Source organism: Microtus pennsylvanicus, chromosome 3, assembly GCF_037038515.1.
Source record: "Microtus pennsylvanicus isolate mMicPen1 chromosome 3, mMicPen1.hap1, whole genome shotgun sequence".
NCBI lineage: Eukaryota > Metazoa > Chordata > Mammalia > Rodentia > Cricetidae > Microtus > Microtus pennsylvanicus.
This window is the reverse complement of record NC_134581.1, coordinates 130,723,816-130,749,917: the sequence shown is the minus strand read 5'-3', so window position 1 is coordinate 130,749,917 and position 26,102 is coordinate 130,723,816. Positions and strand designations below refer to the sequence as shown.

Genomic DNA, 26,102 nt, shown 5'->3' with positions numbered 1-26,102 from the left:
TAGCATCTCCCGCAAGCGTGGACCAATCAACTCTCCTCAGGATGCAACTCTAGAGAGTTCTAGCACACAGAGAGCGCTGGGTGCCATCTGGGTTCAGCTACAGATTGTGGTTCTCAGGGGACACTAAAGCCTGGCATCAGCAGGGCCACCTCCAAAGGAAAATGTTGCCTCTGGGTGAAGAGGGGGCTAGGGCATGCGACAGAGGGAAGATGCTGACCAAGTAGGCAATATTAGATAGGCCATCTACCTAAACCACTGCTAACAGGATGCTAGCCCTGCTAAGCCTCAGCTGCCACTCATATCTGAAAGATAAACTACAACTGAACGATGCAAAGATTTACCCTTACCACCCCACTGACCTGCCTTGCTGTAAAATGCTACACGAATATCCAAGTGTTAATAATAATATCAGACCGCACTGCTGAGTTACAAGGCCCCCACGTGTTTGCCTAACTTCCTCAAGGCACATTTGTTTTGCCCCTCAATTCCCCATGCTCCCTCAAGGAGCAAGGCCCATAGCTCCACCTCGGTCAACCTGAATTCACCAACTGTGCTTCTGTAACGGTTGGACACATAAATGCCAATTAACTCTTATCAAAAATGCAACTCTTAAGGACCTGTCTGCTTCCCAGGGGTCGCCCTGATTCCAAACAGCATGGCAGGTGCCAGGTCCTCACTCACAGGGCAGTGACAGGAGACCCTGATAGCTATGGGGCCAAGTCCCACTTTTTTTTTTTTGTAAATTAAGTTTCTCTGGAATATGGTCATACATTCATATGCAAATCCTCACCACTTGCTCTTGTCTTCAATGACCCCAAAGCCAAAAATACAGACTCCCCTTTGCTGAAAAAGTTTAATAACCCACAAGTAGGAGAAAAAGGCCCACTGCCACCAAAACAAACAGTGCCCTCATTCCTAAGGGCTAAACCCTTAAAAAAAAAAAAAGAACCATAATCTCCAAGCTTTAATCACATTCCAAGAAAATAAAAACGAATTCTCAGAATAAGAAAATGTTAACTTGGAAATCTTAAGCAACATCTCTCATATAAAACCAAACCAAAATATTTGTGGTTAGAATTTTTTTTTAAAATCTGTTGTTTCACAAAAGCTGGTCACTTGCTTCCTTTGCTTTGAAAAGCAGGGCTTCTGCCCTGGTCACACCTCCCTGAGGGGTTGTTCCTGCAGCCTTGCAGGGGCCAAGCAAACCTCCCAAAGCAGGGTCTCACAAGCTCCCGAACTCACCTGACATTTGGAGAGTGAGGGCGCCACCGGGGCTGGCTGGGGTGGACGTTAGGATGGTACTGAGGCTGCAAAGGAAACGCCAGACCTGATTACTCCGTGACCTTTGGGTTTCAATGGCTGCCGTGTCATCTGCTCTCTCTAGCAATGGCACCCACCTCGGGAGGCAGGGAGGGGGCTGTGAATAGGAAAGCTGTAACCAAGCCCCGGGGGAGGGGAGAGGTGGGGTGGCTGGACCTTTCCCAGGGTGATCGTATTTCTCCCACTAACAAAGGCTGGGGAGGTGGGGGGCTGGGACCCAGTGTCTGGCTCACAGAGCACCATCTCCAGAGAAGGGTCTGGGAGGCAAGGTGCCACATCTGACTCAAGAGAAGCTACCCAACATGCCCTGGTCAGACAACACCTCTCTCTCAAGGAAGCAAGTGCCAGGAAGATGGACTGAGTGGCTTCTCTCTTCACACGCCACTTTTGTTGGTTTTTGAAATGACGACAGCAGAGTTATGCGGGCACACAGACAAGGGCTGGAAGGACGGGGTAATGAAAGCAGCAGCGTTGTGGGTGTACAGATGGTACTCTCATCAGGAAGACCTATTGTTCCTATGAGAGACGCACAGAAGAACTGAAGGAAAGAGGGTGGGAAGCTGTTCTTATGATAAGAAAGTAGACCAGCCTTGAAGCAAAGCCCTGATGGGCCTGGCAGGGTAGCCGGCTGCCATTCCACTTCTCACCTGCAGAGGGCAGCAGGCCTGGACACTGTCGGAAGCCAAGAGGCTTCCCAAGGCTAAAGTCGCTGAGGGGCAAATTGGCACTACGCACTCCCCCTCCCCCGACCTGAAAGTCATGCAATCGCATCCCCATTAATCTTTTAATTATTTCTTCCCTTCCTCCTCCTTACCCCTGTGCTGTGGTTAATAAGCAGTGGCCTGCTTTCTGTTAGAGAAATTCTGAGCAATTCTGTTCATCTAATTTTCATGGCCCCGAGATGCCCTCCTGCTGCCTATTCCGTATTCCAGTGGCCTTTCCTTTCTTTTCAAAGCGCCGGTCAGCATGCCGAGGCTGCACCCCCAGAGGACACGGTGTGGGGAGCGGAATCTGTAAGGGGTCTGTCTGCAGGAGAATCTGAGCACTGCGTGGTGCAGTCTCCTCAGCTAGGTCTTTTAGGGGATGCTGAAACCCATGGGGTTTGGGTGATTTTCCCAAAGCCAGCCACTCCTCAGCTCCCTGCACCAAGTCTCCAACGAAGGAGAAAGATTACCCTGCAACTGGACCCTCTAGTCTTTTCTGTTTTTAAACACCCTCAGATTCACCAAAGATGAGGTAGAAACCTCATCCACAGACTTGAAATAAAAGGGAGATTCCAGAATTTTCCTTGGTACATCTCCTTTGGTAATGAATTCACATTCCTATACTCCCAAGTACTTTAATGTTAACTCGGGTGCTCCGTCAACAACAAGGAATATATATGCATCTCTTCACTTGCCGCAAGAACAGAGGAAAGGGAGCCGAATTTACTGGAATTCCAGGGACAATGCAAAACTGTCCCACCTCAAATGACAAGTATCCTCACTGAGAGCATGGCATCAGTCCTCTGCTGCTGGCTGACTCTGCAGAAGGAGCTAAGGCTGCCATGTCACCTCCCCAGCAATCCTCCAAAGCATCACGGAGTGACCGGGCCGCTTATCAGGCCACCCTCTTCCGGTCAACTTATATCCAGACTCTGATGGGGCGACACAGGGCTGCTAAGACGGGCCGAGTGCAAGCGGCTCCCGGCGACAATGTGGAGGGATCCACGTGCAGAGTGCCAGCAAATCTGCTGTGAGCAGCACAGCCCTGCTTCACTGTAAGCAGAACTCACTGAGGAGGCAGCAGAGGGCAGGGGTCAATGGCGGGTGGGCTGCCGTACTTTCTTTTCCAACCTCTCTCCTCCATGCACTGGGTACCCAGCAGCAGCTTTTTTCTTCCCCTAACACCCCACCTGACGTCCCTGAACTAGGAGCTGTTGTGAACAAGAAGCCCAAGACCCTAAGGAAGAAGCCAGGGGAGATGACTTTCCTTCTACCAGGTTCAAAGTCCCTTCTACCCATCAGCCTCGTCTCCTCACTCCACATGCTAGTGTGACTTTGTGCACAGAAGTTCTTCAGAAACCATTTGGGAACCTCCTGAGGATGACGAACATGGGCATCTTGGTCTTCACAGAAGCGGTAGCAGGGAAGGGGACACACAGAAAGAAATTTCAAATGGCGATGGTTTATGGAACGGAACTGTCACTTGTGATGTTCATAGCCAAACATCGGGCACAGAGACTGGGAGGACAGCGTGCTTCGGGCACTTGCTCAGGACAAGGCTGGTCAACAATATGATGCTGTGGGAGGAGATTAGGTCTTTGGGGTCTTCAGGGTCTTCAGAGGGACCCTGGTTAGATCTCCCGAGCAAAGCAGCACAGCCTACCTCTTGCCCTGGCCCCGTCTCACCACGTAACCGCTTCCTACATATACACTCCCTGGCTCTTACGTCACAGACCCTTCACCAGAGCTGAGTGGAGGCCAGCACTGTACCTCTGAACCTTGAATTAAATGAACTTATTTTACTTCATAAAGAACACAGTACTGGGTATTTAGTCACAGCAGTAAAAGAAACAAAGGCTAATACAGGCCTCTGAGTTAGAAGTCACGAGACATAGGTCTCTCTGCCTTTCGGCAGAAATATATTAGCACCTGGGAATCAAGGCCAGCACCATCCTCCCGGAGACCCCATCTGTCTGTTAGAACCACCTGAGGAGCGCTGCAGTCTGTGGATGCCAAGGTCCTACTCCCTAAATGTCTATTCCGCTTTTAAAAGGTGAGACTGAAGACAGCATTATTCTTTTAATGCTGTCCTCATGGTTTTAAGGGGCAGGGCTGAATCTCACTGGAGCTGGGAGCTTCCAGCTTGCAAGAGAAAAGGAGGAGGGGACTGCTGAGTATCAGTGTATAGCATTGTACGGTACTTTAGCGTGCAGATAAGAGGCAATGGACTCCAGGTGGATGGGCCTGGGTAAGACAGCACTGGCAAGAACCTACAGGCAGCTGCTCTACCGCTGCTAGAAGCTGAACACGGGCGAGTGACAGGAACAGTGGGAAGGGACTGAGAGAGTCAGGACAGGCTGTGGAAGCCCAGAGAGGGTCACCCACAGCAGCTGTGGAGGAGCTGGCTCACTACAGGCTGGGCTACCAAGAGGGCTTTGGCAGTAGCGGGTGGGCAGGTAGGGGGCACGGACCCTGGCTGGTACCACCACGAAATAATACAACACTGAACATGGAAACCGAATGCCGCAGGTCTGGTGTGTGACAAATGGGGTTTAGAAATAAATGATGCCTCCCGGTGTGAGTGGGCTTACCATGGAGGGGTGGGGGAGGACCAACAGAAACAGAACAAAGAAAAATGTGCTGGGTATGGAGGTACGCGCCTTTGATCCCAGCATGTGAGAGGCAGAGGCAGGAGGATCTCTGTGAGTTAAAGACTGGAACTCACTGCTCTACAGAGAGAGTTCCAGGGCAGTCAAAGCAAACCCTGTCTTAAAAAACAAAAACAAAACCCCAAAACCAAAACAAAGAACAAACAAAACGTGTTACCTACGAGTTTCTTCAGTACTCTGGTGCCCCAGCAGGCACAGTCAGGCCCAAGAAGGCAAAGGAAGGAGAAGCGGAATCTGCCCCCTAGATGCCTGCCTCAAGGGCTTGCACTTGCTAGGCCTCAGCATGCTTTCACAGAAACATGCACTTGAGCGCTGAGAGGCTGTGCCTGACCAACAGAAACATAACTCCATGTCCCTGGCGCCTTCGGGCTAACAAAGTTAAAAACAGGCACTTCACGACTGGGAGGGAGCAGGGTGGGGTGGGGGATTTGACTTTTAGAGTTTTCCGGGAAACAACAAGAACGATGAACCAAAACCTGACAAGCGTATGCTGTTACCACATGCTTCTCATCATACAAACGAAGACACGTCAAACCAAGAAACATCTCAGACACAGCATCTCACCTGGTAATTATGGACTTCAGGGTTTGTTTTTGAGCTAAAAAGAAAAAGAGAAACATCATTTTTTTAAGTAAGGAAGCATTGTGATGGATCTATTTAATAGCCCTAGCTAATTCTACAGACTCTCTCCTCCGTTAGGAATGTCTGCACACCGTTTCTTTTCTGGTTACTAGAACTTGCATGAATGTATATAAGCACATAATCAAGGAAACCACAGACACCAGCTTTCACTCCCAGTTCTAGGCTCCCGGCATAAACACCCCAGTGATACATATGTCACAGTGCAGCCGTGACATATTGTGTTTCGTTTCAGTGGTGTGAACCAAGCAGCTTCAGTACCTACTGCAGGCCCTCCCTGGCATGGCTCCGTCGGCTACAGCTCTAGTGATGGTACAGAGCTTCTTACAACTGGAGGAAGAGATAGCAGCTTCCTCGAGACACCTGCCTAGGGACTGTGGTAGGGATCCCATGAGTTTCTGGTACACAGTGACACTATCCTGATCCGGGCACTGGTGGTGATTGCTCATCCAAGTCAAGCCTCGGCCCTTTATTAATCTATCATAGCAGGGTGATAGGGTCCATGACGCTTCCTACCACCTCAATCCACAGACAAAGGGACAGTTCCTTCAGAGAGGGTCAGCAAACCTACTAAGACTCACTGGCCAGTCGATGGCTGAGCCAGGGTTGATACAACATCTGCTCAGACCCAAAACCTATTTTCTTTCCACCAAATCTAGCTGGCTTTTGGAGGGTCTGTGGAAAAGCTCAGAGCTCAAGTGTGATCTAATTTGAGTAGGATCTTAATTAGAACTAGCTTGGCAATATATAAACACATGCATAAATAAGTATGTGTGTGGAATATATATATATATGAATATATGTGTGTATATATATGTATACACATACATACAGAGACAGAGATGGATGGATGGATGGATGGATGGATGGATGGATGGATGGATGGATGGTTGAATGGATGATGAGAGAACATTTGTTACGTAAGATGCAAGCTCAGTACCTATCAGAAACCTCAACCCTGGAACAATCACTGGGCAGTCACTGTTACTAGGGTGCCTGGAATCAAGGTTTATTGCTTCTCTAACAAAGCCGGCGGGGGGGGGGATCTTTGTTCTGAACCTTACATTGGATATGCATTGAGTTTTCAGAGAGGACTGTTCGTGAGGTCAGGCGCTAAGCCAGAGGGCTTAGGCTGGATCTCAGCAGCCGGGTAAAGTGCTCCACAAAGTGCTGTCTCCCCAGCAGCATCTCTGTGGTTCCCATCACAACTTCACCCATGGTCCCCACAGCCATTCTGCTCACCAGGGATCCCACAGGCTGCGGAGAGCAAATGAGCAGCTGCGAACAGTGGTTATTAGCTCATTTGTTGCTAAAGGGTATGTTTACTGACACTTGTGTGTGTGTGGCAATTTTTTTTATGTTTGTTTTCATGCCCGATATATAATCTCCCCTAGATTCTAAGAGGGAAATGTCACTTTATCAGGGAAATGCAAACAAACAAAACAATCATCTCCTAAGAAAGCAGGAGAGACTGTAGCTTACAATCCTGAGAATTAAAAGCAGGACCTAACGGGCTGAGAAAGGCCAGCAGTTTTCAGCGTACGACCTGCTGAGACCCTAACTGTCAGAGACCGCCCCACGCTACCCTACCCCGAACAGAGGCCACACCCAATCTGAGAACATGAACCATACCCCATAGCCCCTGCCATAGGAGACAACAGGCAGACAGCAGTTCAAGAGGGTTCCCCCACCCCTTCCATTAGATACAGAAAGCAGACGGTATCACCAGGCCAGTGTGTGGCTGCAAGCGTGCCCTGGGATGTGAAGCTGCGCTAACTTTGCTCTCCAGAACCTGAGGTTCCTTGAAGGGATTTCAATGCTTTCTGAACTGGGGAGGAAGCCAATGAAGAGGTGGGCCTTAGTCCTTCCCTCCCCACAAGTAGCTCTCTGATTCTGTTTGTTTGCTTTTAAGTCAGGCTTCCCTGGGATGGTGGTAGAGTATAAACATTGCAAGCTAAAACATTTGGGGAGAACGCAGACCTAGCCCAAGCTCCTTGCCTGCTAATGAGAAAAAGGAAACACAGCAGTAGAAGGCCAAGGCTCCGGGACGCAAGTGAGAAAGCTGTTATGGAGAGGGCTCCTGAGGCCTCGGCTGGAGTTCTGGAGGCTAGCCCTGTGTGCTAAGATGAATGTACACAGCACAGGGCGTCTGTATCCATCTCAATGGCCACCATCACCTTCGCCCCATCAGCCTTGAGGTCTCAGCCTGCGGTTCAGAACCAACGATCTACCTACCACCTATTCTCTCCCACAATAGCTGATCCTAGCATGTCATGCTTACAGAGGAAGTGCGATGGTTTCAGAGAGGGAAGAGAAGGCGAGGTAGTAGGTAGGACAGTGGCTCTCACCCGGAGGCCACGCTAACCTTACCAGGGAAGCTTTGTAGACCAAATGCCCAAGTCACAGGTATACAAGTGTTCATTTGGCTCAGGGCTATCCTGCCCAAGGGGGATGTTTCATAGCTCACCAGGTAATTCCAGACACAGGCAGATGAAGCTAAGGAAGAGGCAGCTAATTTGACCCAAGGGTCAAATGTGGCTGACTGGTACTTATGAATAAAGTTTTATTAAATCACAGCCATGCTCATTTGTTTGCATATTGGCTACAGCTGCTTCAGTGTTGCCACAGCAGCACTGAACAGTTCTGAAAGAGATGTCACAGCCCAGAATTCAAAGTATCTCCTATCTGCACCCAAGTCCCATGAGGAAGATTGCCAGTTGTGTGACACGTGATCCCTCTTAGAGGTGGCTTCTTTATTTGCTTGCTCGCTTTGATTATCATATGTCCGTGTGCCTGATGCGTGTGCATGCCACAGTGCACGTGTGGGGGTCAGGGGTCAGAGGACGGCTCTGTGGAGCCATCTTTACATGGGCTTCGGCTACTGACCATAAGTTCAGGGCTTGCACGGCAAGCACCTTTACCCACTGAGCCCTCCCTGCGGCCATCCAGTGCGGCTGGTCTCGCGGCATCTGGTGGTCACCGGACAAAGCAGCACCTGTAGCTGAGGAACCTCTGCCCAGCGGCAGGACTTTCAGTCCCCACCCTTGCCTGCCTCATGCTCACCGCACGGGCTGCACGCGTAACTGCCACCTTACCACGGTGACAGCAAAGTACTATGCTACTCAGGAAAAACAAAAAAAAAACAAACAACCCAGCTGTTTTGTAACAAGAAAGTCTTGGAACATTCTGTTGTGTGCTTTTTGAAAGCTGGGAGGACGGTAGAGCCAGGCAGAAGTAAAAGGGAGAAAAAAGTAATCAGGTGAGTCACTGGGATTTCATTGTATTAAGGAGATCAACACTGCAAACACACGGTAATTAGAAGGGGGAGCTGTGGTGGGGACTCTAGGGGCACTTACCAGAGCTGAGCAGCAATCACTGGGTTGCTTGCTGTAAAGAAAGGATGGGAAGTTAAGCAGAACTTTAAAACATTCGGTACACAACACACAGAGAATGACGGGACACGGTCTTCTCTACCGCGGCACGGTCCTCATCTCAAACCAGGCAGCCCTGAACTCTAGCGACTTCTTTCCTGAGCACTGACATCCCTCCCTCTAACTGATGCTGTTCCTCCCTAGATCTCTAGGCAACTCCAGAGTCGGCTCCCAGGGTGTGCCGGTATGCAGAGAAAGCACCAGGAGGCAACCACACAGCACCCAAAGGCAACCTCAGAACAGTCCTTGCTCCCGAAGAGCTGGGGCCCTGGGTGGAGATGGAAAAGCAATAGAACCTGATGAAGGATGAAATACCGGCAGACATCTAGGGAAGAACTTGGTGCAGATATTTCTGATGGGGCAGAAGCAGAGCTTGCATAAAAGAGGCTCATATTTATTCAACTATACTTCTTTTCTTTTTGTGTGTTGCTGGGAATCGAACTCACAGCCACGCTACCACTGAGCTATATCTCCAACTCGCCGCACACTTCTTCTGAGGGGGCAGAGTTTTATATTGCTCCTGCTGGCCTCAACTACTATATAGCTGAACTTCTTCTGGTCCTCCTGCCTCTACCTCACGAGTGTTGAGATTATCAGTTCATACAGAACTGGGAGAGAAAATCCAGGCTTTCACTTGAGCTAGGCAAGCACTCTGACAACCGAGCCATACCCAGCTCTCCTTTCTTCCTTTCAAGACAAAAACCACTCAGAGCTTCACTAAGAAAATACCAGGCCTCTAGCTGGAAAATATGTCGGTAAAATAAATGGAGGGAAAAGGATCTAGAGACCAGAAAGGAGGGGATAAGAACCTCGGAACCAGCAGTCTAAGACAGCCCCAGGCTGTGCAGTGGGGCCTGGCCATAGCTCTACTTCTAGGTTGGCTACAGTAGACATTTCCTCCCCTTATGCTGGCACACACTTGTGGGGACTGGGTGTTTACTACTATATCAAAATGGTGCTTTTTCTTTAGAAGGTGGGTCCCCAGGTTGGCCTGTCTCTGGACACCTGTGACTCAATGGACAATCTCCCCACCCCACCCCTCACACCCAAGTGTGTTCTGCTAATGGAGACAATGAGCCTGCATGAGTTCTCACCCCTTTGCTGTCCCCGTAGACACTGCCCGATGTTGCCTACAGTCACCCTTCATCAGCGGATCACCCTCTCCTGAACACGTTCCCATTCCCTGGCCTTCCTTTTTGTATTTTCTTTTCTAATTATTTAAATATTTTCACTTATTTTATATCCAGAATGCAGCTCCCCCCCACCTCCTCCCATTTCCTCTGCCCACCTCCCTTGTTCATTGGTTTCATTTTTTGAGACAGGGCTTCTCTGTGCATCCCTGGCCATCTTGGAACTCACTCTGTGGACCAGGCTGTCCTGGAATTTACAGAGATCCACCTGCTTCTGTCTCCTGAGTGCTGGGATTAAATGTATGCACCACCTCCGCCTGGCTCCCTGATCTTTCTTAAAGCTAAGGCCATATATGGGGGGCTCTTGGCTTTTTTTCTCCACTGAAACGGCTGAGAATGATTTGAGACCTGCTGATTGTCACAATACTGTGCTGTTGACTCATAACATGAGGAAATGGGAGTGGGAGATGAAGGTTACAGATTCTAGAAGGCACAGGTATATAAACAGGGTTCCACAGAGGCCCACTAAATCCTGGCTATGCAATAAAAATGTAAAGAAGTGTCCTCACAAGTTTAGGAGGGTGGCAGAGCTGGGTGCAATGTAAAAAAAAAAAAAAAAGGACAAACAATTTAGCGCTAACTGGAGTGTGCCGGATGGAGGACCAATCTGTGTAGGAAATTAGCTATACAGAGCTTCGAGCTCAGATGATGAAGCCCAGTTTAAATAGAACTGAGTCAGGAGGGCTCATGTACCACCTGGCACATTCCAGTCTCAGGCCTCACATAGGCAGGAGCCAGTAAGAGACATGAGGTTCAGGGAGTTCTGAGCAAGAGGGGAACACCATAGGGTGGGCATGTCTGGGGGACCTGAACTGTGTCTCTGCAGGCTCTGCATCCATGTTTCTATGGACACAGTTCTGGTTTAGCACGCGCCGTGTCCTCACCAGGAATGGCAAGGCAGTGGAGACAATAAAGGCTATACCTTCTACGAGCAAAGGTGATAGATACTATTGAGGATCCAACCCTAAAAGAAGTAGAGAGGCACATTCAAAGGAAGACAGACAAGAAGAGGCAAACGTTCTACCAAGACTTACGACATTCTTTCCCAACAGCTTTTGAACCAGAGCGTAACAGCAGTAAGTCCCTCTCCTAGCTAACCAACCCTCCCAGCCCTACTACACAATGCCAGCAAGGGAGGAACACCGTATAACCTTTGAATGTGGAATGTCGCCGGGATGGGTAACGCTTGCTAGGCCTTCTCTCAAAGGTGCTGGTCCTTCGCAATCTGGAGCCGTGTGTAGCTTGATATTCTGTCCGCCCACTAGGAAGGAAATATTTGATTGCACGTTAATGCCAACACCAGCTCTCGGCATACCACAGCTATTGCAAGTGAATATTTTTATTTTTCAAGCACTTCAGTGTGCATTTCAACTTAGCGTGAACTCGCCCGGTAAAGACATGCGAAGTTTAAAGCTCCTACTTGGAAATACAGTCTCCTTTGCCAAGCCAGGCACAGGGGCAAGAATCTCTTGATACCAAAAGCTAAAACCTGCAATTTAAGAGCCAACCACTAGATCGCCCAAACCAAATAGGTCTGAGTACTTGGACCACCTGATGAAGAAAACTTTGATTGGACACAGAATAACCTTCCAAGAAACGCCATAGAGACATTTCCCATTTTGCATCTTCTCCAAGGCGGTTGTAGCAGGCCCCTAAACTAAACCTTGGCTTCCCTTGCGATGCGTCAAAGGAAATGTTTCTAACTTCACAAGGGCTTTCCAGACTCGACCACTGTGAAGGCAGCTGCAGCTTCCAGGAGGGGAGCTGTGTTTTTCTGATCCACCCATCACTGCTCCAGCCCAGTTGCTCTTGGCTGGTTTTCCAGACAGAAGGAGCCAAATGCTACTTGCTCCCGATGCCTTCCAGGGGTACCCTCACCTCCCAACTTCCCTTCCTTCTTCATTTCTCCTTAAGGAACAAAGGTCACGAGGTCTGAGCCAATCCTTGGAGCATCTCCCCAGCAGGGAAAAGCCTACTTATTTTGGCAATCTCCTCGACTGCCCCCTCCATTCAACTCCAAATCCACATAGATACGAGTGACTGCAACGGTTCTGCGAACCTCTGCACTGCTGACATTCCCATCCCCCACGAGCCTTGTGATGCGACTCTCTTCCCTCAAGGTCCTTTTTCCCCTTCCTTAGAGCATTTAAAAGATACGCTCAAACAAAATCTTTTCTTTCAACAGAAACGCACAGCCATTGCCTCGCACGGTGGATACACCTGAAGCGAGCAACCGTTCTAGCATTTCAAACAGAGTTCAGGGACATGCCACGTGTGTGCAGAGGTTACGAAACCAAGCAAAGTTCTCGATCATGGAACTGAGATTCTCAGACTCAGGAGTGCATTTGAGATGTGCATTCCAGGCTGGAGAGATGGCTCTGTGGGCTGCTTTTCCAGAGGACCCAGGTTCAACCTCCTACGCCCACATAGCAGCTCACAATTGCCTGCCACTCCAGTTTTAGGACATCCGACACCTTCTCCAGCCTCTTCAGACGCCAGGCACTCACACGGTGCACAGACATACTTGCAGGCAAAACACCCATACACAAAATAAATAAAGTTAAAAAAGAAATAAAATTCCCATTCCAAGGTCTGATTGATACACACATGTGCATATTCAGACTCTGATCACAGAGGCTATCTATATATTTTCAGTTTTAAAGATGCCCTCAAGAGTTTTCATGCATTAGTCTAAGCTCAAAAGTGAAAGTATGTGAGAATAGGTTTATCTATTCAGGCTCTTTTCATATTTAAATACACAGACACACACACGTGCGTGTGCGCGCGCGTGCATGCGTGGATGCGCTCTCATCCTTAATCATTACTAAATCCCTTGACACTTTCATGTAAAAGGAAACAGCAATGGTGAGGAATTGAAGCACCAGGGCTGGGAAGATGTCTAGGGAGTGAACTACAGACACAGCATGAAGATCCAAGTTCTGATCCCCAGCACCCGCGTCAACAGCAGGGTGTTGTTTTGCGATCTGTAATCCCAGCCCTGGGGAGGTGGAGCTAGGTAGATCTTTGGAGGTCAGCTGCCTAGCTCAATCAGTTAGCTCCAGATTCGGTAAGAGGTCTTGTCTCAAAAACTGGGACGGAGAGCAAGTGAGGAAGACACTTAGGTCGCTCTCAGGACTCTCTGAGAACCTGCAAGTGCATACACGTATATACCCACTGGAAGAGATGCAAACACCACACATAACACACGCACACAAACGAACAGAAGCACTAAGGCCACTTCTAGCCCACCTGGCAGGCAGAGAGTTTGAGCCTAGCGTCGTTTGTAAACCAGGGACACCTGATCTTAACTAGGCTTAAGAGTGGGTCAGGAGGAATTCTAGTGTGGCACCAGACAACAGAACCTCCTCCAAGGATCCTATGTCCCGTGTCTGCCCCACTCACAGGCAGCCATCACCTCACGTGGCCACTGGACGCTGGCAATAAGGCTGGTTGAGACCAGGGAACTACAGTAGCTTCTTCATGTAGCTCACGCCCACTGCACAGGACAGCACCACTCTAGCTAAAGGTATAGTCCTGGCAATTTTGTTATTACATGTTGAGCACACTCCACTCCCAAATTCAAAACATTTGGGGCCCTAAGCTCACAGATCTGCAATATCAAGTATGAAACGTGCAAAGTTTCAAACTGAGAAAAATATCAGCACCCCCAACCGTTCCTGGCTGCAAGCATTTCACCCCAAATCAGTTCTGTTTTATCGGTAAAGTAATGGAAGACGAAAGAGGTTGGGTCTGGACTTGCAGTTCTTAACAAGGTGGGGGGGGGGCAGAGCAAATCACCCGAATGGATGGACACAGACCCGATGCTACAGTCATACACAGCACAAACGAGCTGTCATTCTCTGAAACACGTGGTCCATGTCATAAAGCAATTGCCAACCTGAACCGGAAGCGTGAACCTAGCCGGATGAAGTCCGATCTGGTGGACTTGCTGTTGCTGGGGGTGCGCAGCCGGAAGAAGGCATGGTGCTCCACGGCACACTTCCACAAGTGCTTGCAGGTGCGCGCACTGTCCAGCCTGAACACGAAGGTGTGCTCCTGCTCGCGGCCCTGAGGGGGGAAGCAAAGGTCCCGTGGGGACGCGTGTCATGGGGATGCGGGTGATGGCAGCGAGGAGGACGCCGGGGAGCATGGCCTACCTGGTCGTCATCCTCCACCACTACGAGGGTCAGTTTGCTCTTTTTAAAGTCCATTTTGGTGATCTTTGGCCTGGTCAGAGAGAAAGCGTTTTAAAAAGGACAGTCTACGGCCAAACTGTCTACACATCAAACAGTTTCCGTTCTACTTATAAAAGTTTAGATTGGCTAAGAAAAGAAAATCATCACTCACTCATTTAAATATGATTATCTAGAGATTCAGTGCATTGGCCATACACCCACAATGACAATAGGATGGTGTGATTTTTTTTTTAAAAAGTGAATCTGGGTGTTGCAAATACCCCTCAAAATCATCCAATCACATAGACTTTCCAACACAAAATAGGAAAAGACATTTTTAATATTAGACAAAACTAAATTACCAAAAGAATAAGCCTATTTTGTTAGCTCCTTCAAAGATTAATATGCCTGTCGGGGTCAGTCCAAGAGAATATTCACAGCCATCTCTTCCCTACAAACAAACGAAGTGACAGTCGGTAGAGGGTTCTAACAGGTCGTCACAGAAGAACGCAAAAACAATTTCCTCACCAAAATTTACTTAGTTGGCATACTATGCATTTCTCAGAAACAGTAAAACAAAAGGAGGCAAACACACGGGTTCTTACCCTGACGACGTGCATGTCCACCCCGTACATCTCCAGCCACTTGGCTTTGTTGAGATAAGAGAGTTCCGCCTGGGCAGGGCTCTTTCCCCTTAGGAAACAAAACCAATGAGACACGCGTGAACTGCGACTCACACGCCCTGCAGGGTCTGGAGAGCCTGCTGGGCTGCAGGTCATGCAATCGTTAGAGCCGTGGAGGATGTAAGCTTACAAGGGTGGAAACCATCTGCAAGAACCCCATGTTAACCGAATAGGAAGACCATAGAATGGTGTTTCTTAGGATAACCGAAGGAAACAAGAGTGTATGCCAGGTAGTGGTGCTACGCACCTGTAACCCCAGCACTCAAGAGGCAGAGGCAGGAGGATCTCTGAGTTCCAGGCCAGCCTGGTTTACACAGTGAATTCCAGGAGAGTCAGGGGTACAGAGAAACTCTATCTCAAAAACAAATAACAAAAAAAGGAAAAGAAAACAAGAGTGTGCTCTAAGGCAAAGGGAAAGACTCCCTCCTGGCTTTCCTCTGGGAGAACGAAGGCTGTGTGTGAGGAAGTAGGTGGGACACTTGACTGAACATCTCTGCACACTTCCCTATCATTTGACGACAACATTCACGCCATCTTTAATTTGTGAAGTCATGAGAGAACTGAGGGACAGTAGAAGGCCACACTAAGTCACGTCCAAGACTAAGCAGGAATATGTGCTCTGTGGTGTGTCTGCATGCGTGCGTGTGTGTGTGTGTGTGTGTGTGTGTGTGTGTGAGAGAGAGAGAGAGAGAGAGAGAATGTGTACACATGCACGCATGCATGTGTGCATGGCTAGCAAACTGCCTTACTGGTCTACGTGAAACAAAAACAAGTATGTTAGATTAGGGTGGTGGCAGCAGGGAAGAACGGAAGTCACCACGCTGACTCTCAGTGTAATGAGCACACTTTTAGACATACAATAACACTGCATGTCACACGGTCTCACCATTTCACCATAGGTGATGGGCCAAGTACGCCTGACCCAGAATGTGAGAGACCAAAAATACATGTGGTTCCCCGCCCCCCTCAGACTGTCAAGTACAAGTGTGCTGCTGTGACGGGTAAGGCCCAGCTCTCAACACGGAAGTCAATTATGTCACATTCACCTGGTACATAAAACTGGAAGGTCCTGGAGGTGATTTCATACATATTTAAAAACTGTTCCTATGATTAGACTTCAGCCTGCGCAATAAAGCCTGGTGTGCATTTATCAAATGTATCACCACGCTGCTGTTCAAATGTTTCACATTTTAGATTCAGAATTTGGGCGCTAGGGATGCTTCACCTACATTTCTAAAAGATTTGCTCTAGAACAGTGGTTCTCAATCTGACCCTTGGCGGCGGCGGGGGGGGGGTGGTCACACAGTAGACATCCTGCATATCAGATATTTACATTACAATTCATAACAGTAGCAAAATTACAGTTATGATATAGCAACTAACTAGTGTTATGGTGGAGGTCGCCACAACACGAGAGATTGTATTAAAGGGTCACAGCATTAGGAAGGTCGAGAAGCACTGCTCAGGATGGGTAGGACCTTGTAAGTGTAGCCTTTTATCCGCACCTGGGGTGTCACTGGTAAGACACAATCAAATCAGACAGAAGCTGTGTGTTTCAGAGACAGAAAATAGCATGGCTTGACCTGTGCACATTTCTCAGAAGAGAGGTGACATGCAGGTCTTTTGGAAACGGGTGTGAAGTCCAGGAGAGAGGTTCCAGCCTGATCACCTACTGAGCACCTCTCTGTGAGACAGGGCACACTGCGCCGAGGACGGTCATGCAACAGGTCTTCAGAAGGCTCAGACGAACACAGAGAACAAACCAACGAGCAGCTCCGACCTCGAGAGAGGGGCACTGAGGTACCTGTACTCTTTCCATCGCTGGAAGATATCGAATTCCATGGCTTCTGTCTGATTTGGGATGAACCGAAACTCAGACACAAGCTCCGGTGTGTGTTCCGGGAGCTCACACTCCCCCAGCTCCGCTGTGCAGTTTATAAAAGGGAGGAAAAAGAAGACACAGAACACTTCAGGTTAGTGCTGCAACTCAATCCAAAGGCATTCTTTCTGATCAGAAGGTGCAGGTGCCTCTGAGGTAGAGCCCTCTCGTTATCAGCTTCCCTCAGAATCCCTGGCCATTCTACCCCTCCCCCCCATACGAGATAAATACACCATCATCTTAGTCATTACTCTCTTTCTCCTCACTGCCTCCCCCACCTAGGGAGGTCTGGCTCACATGTCCCTGGGAAGTGGAAATTTGCAATAAAAGGCGATTACAGGCCACGAGGATATGCCTGAGAGCATCTTCCGCACAGGGCTCTCCTTAAGTACAGGCCAGAGCAGCACTTTAGTGTTTGCAGGGCTGGGAAGGATGGATCAAGATTTTGGTGCATGCAGAATCTGACTGAGGGATAAAGAAGCAGGGAGGGGTGGCGAGCAGGCTGCAGGAGCAACTGCGGCAAGTCAGGCAAAACGGAGAAGGGGAGAGGGAGATGGCTGCGCAAAAGAGGGCTAGCAACAGGAAGCTTGCCGGCAAAAAGCCCAATGTGCACCACATGGTTCTCGCTCTTGCCAAACCTCAAAACAGAGGGCCCAAGGACATGATGGCCCTGTCCTCTAGATCACAAATGAGAAAATCCACTTGACTCCTGCAGATTTCAGAATAAAAGGGAATCCCCTCGTTTCCACTATAACCTGGTTTCTGTAAGCGTGAGCTTCAGGTCAGCAAGTGGAGATGCCACCTAGGGGCTATATCACCATGCGGACTTGCATGCCCATCCCAGAACAGCCTAGCCACCGCCTGCCATTTCACAAGCCCCTCAGGGCTTGGTGCACTTTCCTGGGAGAGGCAATGATCCCCAACAGCTGTTTTTGAGCTTACGGCGCAAAAGCATCATTTAGTAGGCTCGCTGAAGCATAACATCACTGGGGTCCCGCACCCGGATTTTGTTGATCCTGATATGGACCCAGGCCCAGAATTGAATGTAACTGTGGGTGACCTGTAACTTCTGGTCTCCTACTTTCACCACTGTACCTGATTTTATGTGGGACTGGGGATGGAAATCAGGACTTCAAACATGCTGGGCAAGCACTCTACCAGCAGGGTTACATCCCCAACCCATCAAGTTTGTACTTCTAACAAATTCCCATGTGATGCTAACATAGCTTTGCATGGTCTGGAAAGAGATCCCTATGGTATCCCGTGTACCCATAGGCAAACATGACTCAATAGGACCCTGTGGTGGCCCTAATTGTCTGGTTTTGTTTTGTTTTTGAGGCAGGGTTTCTCTGCAGCCTTTGGAGCCTGTCCTGGAACAAGCTCTTATAGACCAGGCTGGCCTTGAACTCACAGAGATCTGCCTACCTCTACCTCCCAAGTACTGGGATTAAAGGCGTGAGCCAGCACCGCCCAGCTGGTGCCCTTAATTGTCAAGATTATGTATGCCAAAGACACAGCGAGAAAGAGGGCAGTGTCCCTTCCGGCCTTTGCTGTGCTTCAGCGGGCCTGAGGAGCACTTGGGATACCAGCGTCTTCCAAGAACATGCAGAAAGAGCTTGGCACTCCAAGAATCTCCTGATTCTTCAGCCAGGCTCTGGCTCCATGGAGGCCATGGAAGGTAAGGGAGAAGGCTCCGGTGTAAGAGAGACTCAACTCCAACCCTGCTGCAGCTATCTGGGTGACCTGGGGCCAATCACGGAGATGTTCCCAGGTCTCTACCTGAGACACGGACGAAACTAGAACACTGCCGTGCAACAGACGAACTCAAATCCCTCTGACCCTTTCGCTTGGGTTGACTCTCAAATATACCACAAATGCATTCCCCAAAGAGCGCATCCTCCATGGAAGGACAGTAGCTCGACTCGGGACACGATTCATTCAAGAGCAGCGGTAAAACAGGGCCTAAAGGCTCAACCCCCAGGGGAAACTGCTCTCTATTTTATTCACACTGACCGAGCAAAGCGACTTCTCACAGTGCAGGGCTCCAGGCTGGGCTCCAGAGGAAAGCAGGTGAGGCCACAGGGAAGGAATGGTATGTGATAAGCACTTCCCCATGTCCCTCAACAGTCTTCCAAGTATTTATTTGTACCCGACTCTCCTTTAAATTACCCTACAGATAGGGCAGCTTCTCCAGGAAGGGCTCACAGAGGGCTGCTTTCCTCTTCTCTGTGCAGCTTTCACAGCCTCACTAAGCCGGACCAGCGAGGGCAGAGGTGTGCCTCCTCCTCATCACTCAGGACAACAGGACAGGCTTAAAACACTGTGCCAATAGCCTCGGGAGGAAGCTTCTGCGGTGATGAATGGCCCCAGGCCTGACCCGGGTGCTTGGGTGTTTCCCTCTCATTACCACTACCCTGACAGGTCCTTCGGGGCTGCCAAGCCTGATGAGGCCTCCTGCAGCTCAGGAACCAGTGCAGATGAAGGCTACTGTCTGTGCTGGTAAAATCTGCAAGTGGCCGACATGAGGAGCCGGGAGCCTCTGCCACGTCTCCAGTCCCCCCTACAGCATGGCTCTCACAGGAGGCCCTGCTGCATCAGAGGACACGGGGAGAGCAAGCACGCAGCTCTGTAGCTCACACAGCTGTCTCTAGATAGCATCACTGTCCCCATCCCCACCGGAGCTTTCAAACTGCACCGAGGGTCTCCCCAAAGTTATTCCTCTATTTGTTCTGCACTCACTGAGCATCTGTGAGGAGGGCACTAAGGACTAGAAGTATTCAAGGATGGGAATGCACCCATTATCAGCAAAATATCTTTACATGTAGAAATGTGACAACGTCAAAGACTTTTAAAAAGGTAAGGAGGTCCGGGGAGATGCCTCGGCAGATAAAGGTGCTCGCCGCCAAGCCTGGTGATCTGAGTTCGAGCCCCATGGCGCACGTGATGGAGGCAGAGAACCAGCTTCTGCAAGCTGTCCTCTGATCTCTTCGAGAGCGCGCTCACTTGCTCACACAGACACACTAAATTAAAACGTAACAATGTACTAGAAAATTACACACATAAATTTTTATATTATTCTAGCCTGAATTACATTTCTTTAAAAAAAAAAAACCTAAACTCATTAACAGAAGAGGCAGCTGCTGGTGGGTGGTGGGTAGGGAAATCACGTGCTTTCTAGGGTCTGCCTGACTGCTGTGTTGCCCTACCGGGAGTCTGTGATCATGTGATCTGACCTTGTGACACCTCTCAGATCAGCTTTTCTTAAATTAGTAAAATATAAACTGGTTAGATGGTTCAGCAGATCGAGACATTTGCCACTGAACCTGACAGTCTGAGCTGGATATCAGGAACCCACAGGTGAAAGGGGAGAACCATTCTCCAAAGTTGTCTAACAAGCTGCCACACTTACGGTCACACACACACACACACACATACACACACACATGAGTGAATGCCACACGTCATAACCCAGTGAATGCCCTCTGATAAGCACATGCTAATGAAATCTCATCCTCTTAATTAGTGCTGGAGAATTAAGCAAGCGTTTTTCATGCATTTAAAATGAAGATCCGCCAGCACCTCCCACAGACGAAAGAACGGTCAGTGTGAACGGTCCTGCAGGCGGACCTCCTGCCGCCCAGCTCCCACCTGCATGCTGGTGACTTCAGCCGCTCTTGGCCAAGGTCCACAGAGGCCACTTACTCCCCAGGAGTCACCTTTCCCTGTACCCACTCATTGATGCCACCACCTACCCTCAGTAGCAGCCTGAGTCATCCCCAACTCCTTTCTCACATTAAGCCTCATTAGGGAATTCAGCTCCTGGCACTGCCGTGGCGGCATTCACTGCGTGCACACCCACCTGCCCTGCCCAGCTCTTACTATCTCTGTCCAGCCCCTGTATTGGCCCCGCTCCAATTCTTTCTTTCCACACAGCCAGTGTGGCCTTTCCAAAATACCTACCACCAGGGCCTGCCCCCTTAAGAACATGCGAAGAACTGCTGCTGGCCCCACCAAGTTCATAGTCTTTAGGTGGGGCCAAAGGCTGTTTGCCAAGCCAGTTTCTTGAACTTCACACTGTGATTACTATCTCTGTGACTTTATTGCTTGCTTGCTTTCTGTTTTTTTCTGAGACAGGGCCTCAGGTAGCCCAGGTTGGCCTCAAACTTGTACCTAGTAAAGGATGACCTTGAACTTCTGATTCTCTCAAGTGCCAGGATAATTGTTCTGCATTTCTGCATTTGGTTTTATGTGGTGTACAAAGTTCAACCAACCTATACGCTGGGCCGGGCAGTGGTGGCACACATCTTTAACCCCAGCACTTGGGAGGCAGAGGCAGGCGGAGCTCTGTGAGTTCGAGGCCAGCCTGGTCTACAAAAGCTAGTTCCAGACAGGGCTGTTACACAGAGAAATCCTGTCTCGAAAAACAAACAAACAAACAAAGAAAAACCCAACCAACCTTGATCTGTAACAGCCCGTTACACGAGCCCCACCCCAGACTTGAAGTCCTAGGGATGGAACCCAGGGCCGTGCACACACTGAGCAGAAGCTGCATCTCCCCTCCTCTTTACATTTTCCCCTGGTTCTGCTAGTCACCCTCCTCTCCACGTCCCCCCAAGGCCCTCCTCTCCCAGGCCTCCTGTGTATCTCTGCTGCTAGTAAAACAGCCATATGCTCCGTGTGCCTTCGTCACCAGAATGTAAGCTCCTGGGGACTGGCCTCACACCATCTTACTCTGCATCCTGGGAAAAAGCAGGACACTGGGCCTGGCATACTGGAGACTCTCTCTTACTGAAACGGAAGCAATAACTTTAAGATGAATGTACCTTGCAGACAGAGAGCAGCTAGTTCCACAGCCGTTTCATAGGGACACTTCAGTCTTGGGAAAAGAAAAAAAAGAAAAAGAAATTAGCACTGCAACGGAGCTCTCCACTTGGAACTACGTAACAAATAATAGTAAAAAACACCCTTAAAAGGCAGCAGTGTTTATGTAGCGTCTGATGCTAGTGGGTTGTATTTTCCGTGTCTATGTTAAAGAGCACTAATACACACTCCAAATTTCCCAGGGCAGTTCCCTGCATACGACAAAACTATCCAAGTATTCGTTCTACCAACCGTGCAGACACTTCTACTGAACTCGAAAAGACCTGGGGGTGTTTAGGAGGCAGAATGAAGCCTTCTGTTTGTCTCGTTAGCTTAAACTGATTTCCTCTGGATACAGTCCATTAGTCTTTCCGAGCTGCCTTCAGTCTTCCTTGAAACAAAGCCAGGAGGGTAAAAAGACACGCACCAGCAGCGGGTCTACAACTTCGAGGACTAGCTGAGCTCGGCATGCTAACAGGTCCAGCTGAGGCAGAGCTACTGCAGATTCCAAGGCTGGCTGGGAGAACTGTATTGGTGGACACGGCACGGCGCTTCCTAGTTCTTAAGGTCTTCTCATATGTGTAATACAGCGGAGTCAATGTGTAGTCTGTAAACTCTTAGGATGGGTCTGGCCAGCGCCCCACGCCATTTCTCATCTTCCAGATGAGACAGTGAGTCCTCAGCATCTTGCCCAAAGTCTTCCAGCCGACAGGAGGCAGTGCTGGGCTCAGAACACTGTCTCGGTTAGAAGATAACAGCTGGGTGGGAGTGGAGAGAAACTGCAAAGCACTAGCCATGGAGGAAGTACTGGCATCAACGCTTTCCAAACCGGAGACACGTTCCACAGTGACAGGGCCTTCAGTGTGGTGAGCACGGAGCTGACAGCGGTAACAATGCACACATACTCAGCGCACGTCAGCCAGACACTGTACTGCATGGCTGAGGAAGGCCAATGTATACGCTGTACAGTCTACCATCCCACTGCCTACCTGTCACTCAAAGTTTTACAGTGCATTTCCTATTAAGAATTTGCAAACACGGATATTACATCTTATTTGCTACATTTAAGTTTTTATTTATAGAACTGACATATTTGGTTTTGCTGTCTGAGACAGGGTCTTACTGTCTATCTCAGACTGGCCTAGAACTCACTAGGTAGACCAGACTGGCCTCAAACTTGCTCAGATCCACCTGCATCTGCCTCTCCAGCTCTGTGATGAGATGTCTGGACCACCACAAATGGCAGAAATCACCCATTAAATTTCCTTCAGATTACATTCAAAATCAGAAAATATTTCTGTTGGTTAACATCAGGTACTGCTTCTTAATCTTAATAAAGACAGAGGTTTTTTTTTAATGTAACAGAAAATATGCGATAACTCTTATTAGAAAATGATTAAAGCTAACTTGAAAAAATCTTATATTTATTTATTCATATAAATAGATAAGGTTGTGTGTGTGTGATTGTGCATACGTGCTCAGATGTTAGGGGATATTGCACATGCCACAGCATGTGTTTGGAGGTCAGAGCCTAACTTTCAGGCCCTAGGGATCAAACTCAGGTTGTCTGGCTTGGGTGCCTTCACCTGCTGAGCCGTTTTGTCAGCCTTCTTCCTCTATGAAGGCTCCCTCAACACCAACCACATAATGCTGTTTTGTGACAACATGACAATGTGTTTTGCTAATGGTCACCATAAGCCCAATGCCTTGAGCTTCAATAGCATTTTTAAGATGGGAAAGGAAATGAGATGAGGAGCCTAGAGCTCTTCCAGCAGGGCCAGATAAAGACCCCTTCACATTGCTTCGGTGTGACAGCAATGAGTGGGACCTGTATATGTACACCTGTGGACATGTATGTGGCTTGCAAATACAAGGGAAGCCAGCACAAATGGGGCAGTGATGTGACAGGGAGACCGTGGTCCCCAAATACACATCATTCAAGAAACTCAGTGCACACACTTGAAGATCATTTTTTAAAAAAGGACAAAAATGATAGCGGTTCAAGTATCTGACTCGTTTGCTACGACCTGGGGTACTGTTTATTTAATTTGGTAACGAGGATACAGGGTGGAAGAGTTAAAACAGCAAATTACTGAGGTATACTATACTCTATGCGGGGTTAAGAGTTAGAACAAAAGCATACTTACTTTCCAGAAAGAATGTCATGCCTGAGTTGTAAAACAAACAGGTACCTGACAAACATACACAAAAGTCAACAGAGGGGAACCCTTCCCTTTCCCAGCCACCTCCAATCCCCAGCCTCCCGTCACAAATGCCCCACCCCCCACCCCCGGCACATGCCCTGGCATTCTGTGCTGTCAAAAGGGAGTCCAAACGAACAAGGAGGGAGCCTCCTTCGGAGCCTGTGGAAAGGCATCCTAGGTCTCACTGGGCCGGGCAGGGAAATGCATGTCGGAGTTTGCAAGATACTTGTAGGATGGAGCAGGGACGCAACATCAAGCAGTCTGATGCTACTTGCAGGACGGCTTTGGTGCAGGAGAAACTAGCTCAACAGGCACAGAGAATTAAAAAAAAAAAAAAAGGCAAGCCATGCATCTAAGAAAAATGGGCAGGGTGGCATCACTGAGCTGGACCTGGCCAGCTACACCTAGCAGATTCCAGAAGTCTCTCAAAAAGTCTGCAGCTGACTGCAGGGTCTACTGGAAACCACAGGCTTTTTTTCTGGTTGTAGTTTAAGTGTTTACTCTGTCTTTAAAAGAAACAAACTAAACATGCATGCAAACCATGTCACACACAAACACCACACACACACACACACACAAATCCCAAAATTACACTACAGATAATTACAGTGATAATAAGAAACAAGAAGGAAAGTATCAAAAAACTTGGTAAGAAGGCTTACCAAGCAAAAAATAAATAAATAAATAAATAAATGTCTTCATCTCAACTAAAAGTCTTTTCTTTCCAGGAAGATGTGGGCACCAGAACCACTTTGTACCAACCAAAGCCTCCCACACTCCACTCCAGGCCTAGGGAGTCAGGATCCTACACTCGAGTGGTCCCCAGGAATCTCATTTGTTCAAAAACTTCCCAATGTTTTCGATTCACACTCCTGGCTTAAAAAATGACTAGCTTCGGCGACAACTAGGGACAACACATATCATAAGGACTTCCAAAGAGACATACTGAAGTTGCTTAATGAGCTAACCTTGGAAGCCATGTGGGCAGTCCTTTTCTGTGGAGTGGCTATACGCTTTGGATGACCCAGAAATCAAAGTGGGAAGGCAGGCTGAAGATTCTACCTCATTCCGGAAGATTTCTGCTTCCCAATAGATCCTTAACTACAGCCGAACTTCCTTCCACTTCTGAAATTCAGGATGCTGACGTGTATTGGCACCAACAAGAGCATGGTGTCCATGTGACCGAAAGGTCTGATTCTCATAGGGAACCCAACAGGAAAAGCCCCTCAGGCCCTTGTCGTGGGCACTAGTGACAGCTTTTCAAATGTCACTTAGGGGGTCCTCTCCAAGTCGCTGACCACCAGTGTAGGCCACCCACCCATGCACAAGTTACTGCTACACTGCCTCACACACAAACCCCGTGACGAGGGCACTCTGGGGATCTCAAGAGCCCGCTAAAGATTCCACAGACGGAGGGGAAGCTCTACACTCCAACCCCTATTCACATTCTCTTTATTCTTCTCTATTGCTTCTGAAATTCAAGAGATAAACATAGGCATTTATGACATAAAAATATGCAGCGGAGCTGAGAGATATATAAAGAGGGTCCTAACAAAATCTGTGGTGACAGAGCCGCTTATAGGAAGTGAAAAGTTCCTTGTACCGGAACAATCAGAATGCTTTGCAACACCAAAATAAATAAATAAATAAATAAATAAAATCTTCTCACAATATCTCCAGTTTTGTTTTGTTTTGTTTTTGTAGTGAAGACAAAGATAAAATGCCATACATGAACCCATCACTCTCCAAGATCCAGAAAAATCCACCTCATTTGATTCCTATGCGAAATATCAAATTAAGCACACTGGTGGGTTTTCAACAGGGTAGAGAAGCCTGGGAAAAGTGCTAGTAACTTTTGCTTAGTAACACAGAGGACTAAAAACCGAAGCTAGCCATCCCACTGGAAAGACCCCGCCCCTCGTCTGGCGGGGGCGGGGCTACTGACTGGAATCGTCTGTGTGAAGCCCTACCTTGTAAACTCCTCTCGAAGGTTGTTTGGCTCCGAAGAATAGTATTTGACTCGAAAGTGCAAAGCGTAAGCAGGTCCAACTAAATATTTGGAGACAGAAAAGTAGATGTTTGTCTCCCACCAGACGAAAGGAAACAACACATCCCAATGACGGTAAGCTCACTGCTCCATCGGGAGGTTGAAAAATGGAACCGAACTTTTAGGTTGACCAGGAGGGTTTAGCGGGGACCATCACTCTGGCAGAAATCCCTGAGGGTCTGGGTGGGTAAAAAGAGCTGGCATTTCGCTATCTCTGATGGGGTTACTCCAAACTGGCACCCACGTTTTACAACGTATAAAACGGGCTGGAGGCAACTGACGGATAAAACAGCGAAGTGTT

General features: G+C 48.7%; 1 protein-coding gene across 7 annotated transcripts in view; it reads right to left on the bottom strand.

Annotated features, from left to right (window-relative positions):
• The window catches only part of Epb41l4b (erythrocyte membrane protein band 4.1 like 4B), a 147,991-nt gene that overhangs the window by 64,697 nt on the left and 57,192 nt on the right, over positions 1-26,102 (bottom strand). For all 7 annotated transcript variants that reach the window (XM_075967171.1, XM_075967173.1, XM_075967175.1 and 4 more), the window contains exons 4-15: positions 25,725-25,803; positions 23,698-23,742; positions 21,514-21,566; positions 16,616-16,736; positions 14,734-14,821; positions 14,491-14,579; positions 14,111-14,180; positions 13,852-14,021; positions 11,105-11,214; positions 8,689-8,719; positions 5,258-5,291; positions 1,243-1,307 (exon numbers count right to left, since the gene is read on the bottom strand). In XM_075967171.1, coding sequence (XP_075823286.1) covers positions 1,243-1,307; positions 5,258-5,291; positions 8,689-8,719; positions 11,105-11,214; positions 13,852-14,021; positions 14,111-14,180; positions 14,491-14,579; positions 14,734-14,821; positions 16,616-16,736; positions 21,514-21,566; positions 23,698-23,742; positions 25,725-25,803 — 955 coding nt within the window. The remainder of the gene's footprint in view (positions 1-1,242; positions 1,308-5,257; positions 5,292-8,688; positions 8,720-11,104; positions 11,215-13,851; positions 14,022-14,110; positions 14,181-14,490; positions 14,580-14,733; positions 14,822-16,615; positions 16,737-21,513; positions 21,567-23,697; positions 23,743-25,724; positions 25,804-26,102) is intronic.